Source organism: Alosa pseudoharengus, unplaced genomic scaffold, assembly GCF_046254945.1.
Source record: "Alosa pseudoharengus isolate Yale_2024_CS ecotype anadromous, Long Island Sound unplaced genomic scaffold, YU_APseudo_1.1 YU_APseudo_1.1_scf_13, whole genome shotgun sequence".
Classification (NCBI taxonomy): domain Eukaryota; kingdom Metazoa; phylum Chordata; class Actinopteri; order Clupeiformes; family Clupeidae; genus Alosa; species Alosa pseudoharengus.
This window is the reverse complement of record NW_027468598.1, coordinates 23,273,981-23,283,753: the sequence shown is the minus strand read 5'-3', so window position 1 is coordinate 23,283,753 and position 9,773 is coordinate 23,273,981. Positions and strand designations below refer to the sequence as shown.

Here is a 9,773-nt window from a genome sequence, read left to right as displayed (position 1 = left end):
AACTTAAGAATTTCTGTATACCTGGTATAGCATATTATATAGGTTATAGTTGACTTGTGCATGACTTAACGTTTTGTAGCCTATTATAATCACAGTACGACCTATGTTATCATTACCATATCATTACATTATCGCAATTAATAATCATACATCATAATAATGATCATACATCATAATAATCAAACATCATAATCATCATCGCCAGGCGTCAGCATGGCATATAGCCTACCTGCTCCACCACTGAGTTCTTATCATGTAGCCTCAACTAGGCTCGCTCGCACTCTCCACCACCTGCACTGTCCCTCTGTTCTGTAAGCTTGCTTACATCCTCGTTTAAACTCAACGAACTTCAACATGTTGCTGACATTATGTCCCTCTGCTGTATGCTTGCTTACATCCTCGTTCAAACTCAACGAACTTCAACATGTTGCTGACATATGCTCACTGCTCACTCAGAAGAGTAAAAAGGGACGTTACATGCCATCACAGAGTCTCAAAAAGTCTCCAAGAACGCCAGAAAAAGTAGCTAGATTTGTCGCTAGTCACTTTTTACAAAAAAAGTCGCTTGGGGGGTCTGAAATCTCGCTAAATATGGCGACAAAGTCGCTAAGTTGGCAACACTGGCAGTGCCCCCACCCATTTTCCCCGTACATTTTTACTACTGTAAATTGATAAACAGCACATAACTACTGTACAAAAGAGCCAGCATTTTCTCACAATGCTTGGCGGTTGGCAGTACTATACTGCAATACTGTTACAATTTACAAAGTTCACAGTGCTCAGTCCGAGGGGCGGGATTATTGGTTGTCTTTCAAATTCCCTCTGGACGCAATAGGACAGGGCTATGAGTCCCATGCATTTTCCCACCAGCGGAGCTAGTTGGCTAGTAACTTTTGCCAACTTAAAAAAAGCTTAACTCGTGTCACGCCGTTCCCCAACAGCAACATCCATCTTCTTTGTTTTCAAGTAGCAGGGAATTCAAGCCAAACCTTTGCAACTCTGCCATCAATCATTATGTCAAGCCCGCCTAACGTCTCTATACACGATTTCATTGGCCTGATAGAAGTTTAATTTTTCCAGCTCACAAGCCAACGGAGAGTTGCTAGACTAGCTGCCGCTAGGGTGCGTCTAGATTTCTAGGCTACATGGGCTTAGTTTGTAACGCAGTTGTCTACGCATATCACACACCCCTTCCGCGGCAAAACGTCGACATGTAAATACATTGAGCCAATCATGTGGTGTGTTGTGAAGACGTAGTGCCAATCATGTGTTGTGATCTCGCCGCTGGAGCAAGATTGGTGTCGTGAAGCCTTGCGCACGCGCATTTCTGCCGAAATGGATGCCCGATGAGTGCCCAAAAAGCGTTGCAATATGGCCGCCGAGTGGAGGGACTTTGTTTAAAATGCATGGTCTGGAGAGTATGGTTAACCCCATCTTTGCACCTACTCATGTGTCCACAGTTCGCATGCCATTTATTTAGGAAGTGAACACTTTTTCCCACAATTCAGTGAGTAAGGGATAATGTATAGAACGCCGGTCATTACTGGGAAAATAAGTCCCGACAGGGCGAACTGGACCCCTGTGGCATTTGCTGAGAAACAAATAGTTTGCATCAACACACGCTGAATTTGAATCAAACATTCTTTAGAACACAGCTGATCAACCGTCTGCTTTCACTTTTGAATGAAGTTCCAGTCCTTGCGTAGTGATATGAAAGACACATCAGAAGCACAAAACCCGTTGCCATTGACAGCGGTAATTATATGTTTGCAGCGGTAATTACATGAATATATTTTACCGTAGAACTGTGGGAAATCCCATTCAAGCCAATGGAGCGTTCTACTTGTCTTGTGAAGAGCCGTGTAATAATCTTCAGTAATTCATTACAACTAGACATTGGACCTATTCCGTTCAGGTTGCTTTCTCACCAGTGGGACCGCACCAGAGTTCGCTAGATGGCTTTTCCTCTTTTTGGAGGTCTCGTACTGATTAGCAGGAGCAAAACTCGGTGTTGGCCACACTGATTTTTTTTATTTTTCTTGCTACTGACAGCCCTCCATGACCACAAACACCCGGCCACATAGGTGAGTGGACAGTGTTTGACAGGTTGCGTGAGCCCAAGTAGAAGCTAGCTTACTTTAAAGCGATATTGCGAGCTCCTGTCAAAATCTAGCAGTGGGCCTAACTACACACAAGCAAAAGGCTATGAAACAACATCAACAGTAGCCTATATGTTACACAATATCCTTGCTAATGCGCTAACTGGCATTGATTTGAAATGTTATCAGCAAAGTTGTAAGGTGAAAACTGTATTTCACGGTGTGTTCTAAACAACATAATGGCATGATATCTTTCATGTGCATGAGGCCCATATAGCATCTGGGCAAGCGGCACTTTTCAGCGGTGCTGAAGTACGCGGTGGAGGAGGCCTGTACGCCCAATACCATCAAGAGCGGGTTCAGCTCTACAGGCCTGTTCCTGCTTGACAGGACAGCGGTGGACGACTCAAAGGTGAGTTAGCAGAAAAAAAACAGTTTGACATTATGTGAAGTACAATTCATTGGATTACCGTAAAACTTCAAATAATCGCTGAGTCCCTAAGAGACGCCTGTCTCTTTTAAACGCCTGGCGTGGCTACAGGTTTGGGTTAAAGGCCGGTCTCCAGTAGAGGCCTGGTCTGTTTTTTAGTTTTGGGTTGTATTTAATCTTCTAAAACCCGTCAGATCGTCTGTTTAAAGATTCGCAATGACACGAAACCTTTACAGAAAGGAGGTTACAGCAGTGTGAGTTAGATGATGTTGCACGTCGTTACAAGCCGTCTCAAAGCATTCACATGTCTGGTCACAGTTGCAAGGTTTAGGAATGTTGCATCAAGTTGCTGCTCATCTCGTTGCGAATCTTGGGTGTGATTTGGGCTTAAGTATGGCGCAGACTGCGCACATTATGATTAGATGGCATTAAAAGACTGCGGTGGGGAAAAGCTAGAGTTCCAAATTGTATAACTTTTTCCCCAATATGAACTATGCTTATATGTCCGACTTCGTCATCGTTCAATTAATCCCTTGTGTTTAAAATTTGCGGATAGGCCGATGGTAAGCTTGTTTTTATGCTGGCAACAAAACCAGAACGGTTCGCAAACGTTATTCTTTATTCTAAATGCCATGGCGATAAAGAGAAAGAAGTCAGAAAAGGAATTTACCTTAGACTAGGCTATATCAGAGCCCGTCTACGGACATTCTCTGGCTATATAACCTACTGAAATAGGTTTATGATGTAAAGTCAAGTGCGCTTCTAGGGACTGGTGTGTGCGCGCACAGTTTTTATTGATGAGTCAGAGTGGCAAGTGCTGCGCATAGTTGCAGTGGAATGTGGCTGCCCATTATAAAACTTCTCACTCTTAGACCTACTCATACACGGCGGTGAAATGGCGTATTTAGCTGTCTAAATCCGAATCATATGCTGGGGGAGAAATCGTCGGACATCCATGATTATTTTGTTATTCAGCACCCCTGGTCAAAAATATGTTCCCGCGCGCCTGGAAGTAGGAACTATGATTTGAATGTAGACTGTTGTCAAATTTGGCAAATACAAAACGGGAGAAACAATATGGTTCATGCTCTCTCATGCTGTTTCATTCATGTCGAAAAAGAGGGAGAATGAAACATTAAGCACTTTCCAGTTTTGCATAAATAATTCCGGATTGGTTTTGGTCAGGGCTGATAATGCAACTGTATTTGACAAATGACCGATATAGGCTATTTGCTAGTGACAAAATATGAGCTTTCAGTGTGATACGATCTCTTTGTAGATTACGTTTAATTAAAACGTGGTTCATCTGTTCTGGCTATCCCGCTATTTGGATCTTACATCTCACTCAATGAACAACATATCAACACTAAATGAATGATGATCCGTAATTGTCATCAGATAGCCTAGTCATATAGGTAGACATTCAGGGCCAGATGTACGTACATTTGCGAATGTAACGTTATCAGCGCCATGGACAAACCGCAGACTGCGAACGCTGACAGACCCAAGTTTCCATCGTATTTATCAATCGTTCAATCCTTGGTGTAAACTGCGCCTTTCTCTGCCTCTCTCCGCCCATAAACGCAATTTACGAACGTCCACAACTGAATGGCAGAGCCTACAAGCGCAGTTGAATGAAGTTAACTGATGACAACATTAAAAAGAATCAAACGTTTAGCGATCATGAAATAATACCATAGATGATAAGATGTCAACGAGCAGGGAGATAATGAAGATCAGTAGTTCTAGTCAAACTACTTGTGAACGTAGGCTATGGAAAATTGGTCAAATCTAGCAAGTAGGAAAGTTTACAGTAAGTGAATGACGTGAAAGTGAAAGTAAGACATTCGAAAGGCCAATGAAAGTTAATGTTGCTTTTGATAGTAGCCTACAAAGACTTGCAAAACTGGTGCTCTAAATAGCGATTCTGTTGTCTTTGAAAGGTTCTCTTATTGAAGCATTGAACTTCAATTTGGATTAACACCTGCTTTTACAAGGCGCAAGTATTTAGGCGCAGAATAGACGTGCGCTTTCAGGAGCAGTCTTTGTACATACCGCGGAATACATAATTAGGCGCTCTTTACTCTTCCCCTCCCATCTTTTTACGCTAAACTCCCACTTTCCCCTGGATCCTCCCATGAATGCATATGCATGACACGAAAAGCGCAATTAGACATTTTCAGCTCCCGCGACAGGCAGATTGCGCTTTTACCTCATTGCGGCCTGTTTGTACATACCTCGCAATGATTTTAAACGCAAGTTGCGAAACAAATACGCCTGAAGTGGGCGCAAAAGCGTTAGTACATCTGGCCCTCAGTGTGTTTTAAATAATTAATTCGATATTATTTTCCATCTTTGCAGAGGAAAAGTTTTGTGTAAATGGAATTAAAGGCCTGTCTCTAATACTAGCCGGTGCAGTTTGGCGATTTGGGAAAATAAAAGCCTGGGCTATTATTTGGAGTTTTACGGTAACATATTTTTCTAAACACCTACTAACAGCTCGTCAAAGGCCTCCGGGACCCAAACCATCTCCTGTCTGATACAGACGAGGACCCGGAGGACCTCCCTGACGTCGCTGACGTCTCCACCGCTGGCACCGCTGCCCACACCAGGTCTGCCACCACCTCCGCCGCCGACACAGGAACCGTCACCGCCACCGTCCTAGCCTCCTCCACCGCCGGAGAGTGCGCTCCATCGCCCGTCTCGTCGCCCTGGGGTCCCGCCGACCCTGCTGCCACCATATTCACCACCACCGTCCCGACGCCTTGCAGTCCCAACGCATCCTCCTCCTCCACCACCACCACCTCCGCTGCTGCTGCTGCTGCCGCCGGCCCCACCACCTCCGCTGCTGCTGCTGCCGGCCCCACCACCGCCGCTGCTGCTGCTGCTGCCGCCCCCACCACCACCGCCGCTGCCCCCACCACCGGGCAGTGTCCCACCTGTCGAAGGTAGCCAAATCCCCTGGTGTCGGCCGATGTCATCCCAGCAGGGTTGGCGGACATCCTTGTGCCCCCACATTTTGACCGGCCGGCCCGGGGGAGGAGGATAATGCCTCTGCCAGCGAGGGTCATAACTGCGGATGCCTACGCGGCCCTCCTGGCAGAGAGGGAGGAGGAGGACAGAAGAAAAGAGGCAGAGAAGAGAGAGCGGGCACCACAGCGGCTCCTCCGGCAGCAGCAGGTGGCTGAGCGGGCAGCTGAAAGGGCAGCCCGGCAGTCAGAGAGGGCAGCTGCAAGGGCAGCCCAGCAGGAACAGAGGGCAGCACAGCAGGCGGCCAGAGAGCAGCGGGAAAGGAGCCAGGCAGCGTTACGCACTGCACGGGAGGACCCAGAGCAGTATTGCACTCTGTGCAAGGACATAGCTCCGCCTGGGTCCTCCCGTGACATTCACGAGTGGCTGCAATGCGACCTGTGCACCCTCTGGTACCACACAGAGTGCCTGGAAGTCAGTGTGGTACCAGAGGGTGAATGGAACTATTATAAGTGCCAGGACAGTGTGTCGCTCCAGGTGGCACTGGAACTGGAGCTGTAAATATTGTATATATTGTACATACTGTATATAGTTCATTGTTTTTTTATTATATATTAATATATTTTTATATTTATTTTGTTTTGTGTTATGTTCTGTGTGTTCTGGTCTTACAAAGGGCTTCTTGAAATGGCACTTAATTCAGTACACGTGTTGTGTTCTGTGTTTTAGGTCTTACAAGTGCCCACTGCTCTTTAATCTGATGCATTCTCTTACTGCCCTGTAACTGACCCAGGGCAATACCGCGCCAAACCAGAGACGGCAGACTGTACGGAACATGGTGTCATTCGCCCCTTCCATGTACTGTGAACCAGAACTGTGATGCGCACCCATATTTCACAAGTGTTCTTAAATGTGGCACCTTTCTATGTTCCCTTCTTTGCAGTGCCTTGATGCACTTAGTATTTTTAATAATAAAAGTGGTCACCGCCGCACTTGCAATGACTTGAAGAGTTTCCATTGACTTATTCAAGGAGAAGGCTACAGAGAAGAACATGGAAGTACCAAATGACTTGCTGGTAAGGCTAAGCTACATCTAAGCTAAATCCTAAAATAATCCTTACCACGTATTGATCAACAGATATATCCATTAACTACATAATCTACCAACATCAAACAATTTAAATATACGTTATACAGTGTAAAATGTGTGTTTACCCAAAAGCGGTGTACGGAACACTGTTACTGTTTCGCAAAGTGATGTACGGAATACTGTTAAGGGACAAATTTGGCGAAATCAGAGAAAATCAGAGACTCGTGTTAATAAATCACCCATAGGATTGGTCACAATGTTCGAGATAACCCAAACAGGGCTTATTTTGTAGACAAGAACCTCCTCTTTCAAATGAGGTATACAGGAAGTCTATTGGACATCGTATTGCTAAATCATCCGATCGTAAGTGCAATACCGTGCAATACCGCGCCAAACCAGAGGCGGCAGACTGTACGGAATATTGTGGCGACTTTGCTATTCGTAGGAGCAATGAGATATTGATAGTAAATTGAATATAACAGTTCAATTTCATGTTCAAATTTGTCTTATCAATAATAAAAAAAGCAATTCAAGCTTTAGACCATTTTAATTTAAAACATTTTAAAAACAAAGTACCGGTTCAGGCACCGTTTCGGCACCGGCACCGTTTTAAAAGTATCGATTTAGCACCGGTATCGGATAAAACCCAAACGATACCCAACCCTAATGACAACGTCCACAAATAAACTAAAACAATAACGACATGAAGAATGATATCGTTGGGGATGACTTTCAGAGCTACTGTATTTTGAGAATAAAGTGATAAAAAGCTGACAGCCAATCATATCCATCACATTTTAGACATCACATTCATCAACACAATGAGAGACTTTCCTTATCGTTGGTCAGAGAGGACAGTAATGTCGTTATAGTTATCTTTATAGTTATCATTTCTGGTATGAACGGCTCTTCATGCAGTGTTTTCAATACGGCACACTGTAGAACACTGGTGTTGTGCGTAGGTTTGCTCGCCAACCCATATTCAAAGGTTAAGGGTGGCGATAAAGAGCAATAAACCTTTTAGTGGCTTTTGTATGTTTATTCACATGCCATGGTGGTTGTTCTTTCATAGTAATCATTTCATAGTGTGCTGCAAGAGAAAAATATGGGTAAGCACTGTCCTAGGGCTTGACGAATTGCATTTCATTGGTTGTACACTATTTCCTGATGGAGGTTGCTCTTTAAATATGACTCAGAGAGAGCCAGAGAGTATTGTGTTTTCTTAAGCGATTGCTATACCTTCTGTGTACAGATAAACAAGGTATATACAGACATACAAATGAGCTATGAGATGTGGTGCTTGACAGTAATGTATTATATATTCCTTATGTGTTAACTGTATTTAAATCATATTTTATCTGTACACATCAGCTAAGTATACAGTGACAATGGAATTGTGAAGAGATTGGTGCTTGATGGTGATACCCATACCTAAAATATTATTTTACTTGTTATTTTGCTTAATTATTTTACTAAACTATATTAAATATATATATTTACCTTGGTCATCTATATAGATGACCAAGGTAACACAGTGATCTTAAATTCAGTGCCTGGCCAATTCATTTATTGAAAAGATGATTATACTATATGTTTTCAACTGTATTTAAAACCTTTTGTCTGTTTCACAGGATTTTTTTCATCACTTAGGAACTACTAGATGAACTGCCTCTTCAAATGAGTATTGCAATGAATCAAACAATCTCTTCTGTCCTCAGAATTGCCAGCTTTGACATCCACCCCTCTGCTGTTTACCCTATTTTCATTATGGGCCTTTTGGTTTACTTCTTTTCTGTCCTCTCAAATGTGACGATCTTGGTGCTCATAGTTACTCAGAGGAGTCTCCACAGACCGATGTTTTACATCCTCTTCAGCCTTCCACTGAATGACCTCATTGGAATTACTGCAATGTTTCCCCGTCTGCTTGTGGACATTGTGATCATGAAGAATACTGTCAACTACCCACTTTGTGTACTTCAGGCCTTTCTGCTCCATATGTATGGTGGTGGCATACCCTTTATACTAGCAGCAATGGCATATGACCGATATATTGCTATATGCAAGCCACTCAGATACAATTCGATTCTGACATCACTTGGTATAACTGCTGTTATATCATTAGCTTGGGGGGCTAATTTTGCCTTAATTCTAGTTCTTTTCCTGCTTCAGGCCAGAGTAAAAAAGTGCAGGAATTTTATTATGAATGTGTTTTGTGATAATTTCTCATTGCTTAACCTTTCCTGTGGAGAAGACCTTACAATAAACAATATTTATGGATTAGCTATAACAGCATTTATGCACATAATCACTGTAACAATTCAGCTGTTCTCATACATCCAAATTCTTTTAACTTGTGTCATGAACAAACAATCAGATGCCAAATCAAAGGCTGTAAACACCTGCTTAGCGCAAATAATTTCATTTATTCTTTTTGAGATTGTCGTTTTGTTCACAATACTGTCTTATCGGTTTCCAAATATAACCCCTAATGCAAGAAAAGCCTGTGGAATGCTGATTTTTCTGATTCTACCTGTTTTAAACCCCATTATCTATGGAATGAAAACCAAGGATATTAGAACAGCATTTTTTCACATTTTGAAGAAAGGAAAAATGTCATCATCATAGCAGATGTTTGTATTTGTAAGGCCCTGTACTGGTTTGGTCTGCTCTGGTATGATCTGTGGAATGAAAATAATGGGTTACACTTTACTTAACAGTATCGACATAATAGTGTCATGAATGTGTCATAAACAAGTCATAAACATTTATGACATAACGCTTCTGTTATTAAGTGACATTTGGTTTTTGTCATAACAAGTAAGGATTAGGGTTAGGGTTAGGATTACAGTAGAGTTAGAGGTTGGGGTTAGGGCTAGGGTTCATGTGTCATGACAGTGTCATATGTTCATGACAGTGTCATGTTACTCTTATGTCGATACTGTCAAGTAGTGTTACCAAATAACGTTTTACGTGTATCATTTCAGTTCTGCTTTTTTTACTTACTTTAAAGTAGAATTTCCATTTAAACATTATATATTTGTAACAGTAATAGCTAAAGAAAGGTTAGATACGTTAACTGATTTGTTTTGTTCCACTTGTAAAGCTTGAGTAGTCATATGGATATAATGTATAATGAATTCCTCTGGCATTCTTGATCAAATATATTCTTTTAACATTATTGCAT

General features: G+C 42.5%; 1 protein-coding gene across 1 annotated transcript; it reads left to right on the top strand.

Moving 5' to 3' along the window:
- Positions 1–1,420: 1,420 nt before the first annotated feature.
- On the top strand, positions 1,421–9,214 carry LOC143122219 (uncharacterized). Its single transcript, XM_076283076.1, has 6 exons — positions 1,421–1,459; positions 2,377–2,511; positions 5,029–5,283; positions 5,704–6,056; positions 6,229–6,279; positions 8,308–9,214. Exons 1-6 carry the CDS (start codon positions 1,421–1,423, stop codon positions 9,212–9,214), a joined length of 1,740 nt encoding a protein of 579 aa, XP_076139191.1.
- The last annotated feature ends 559 nt before the right edge of the window (positions 9,215–9,773 follow it).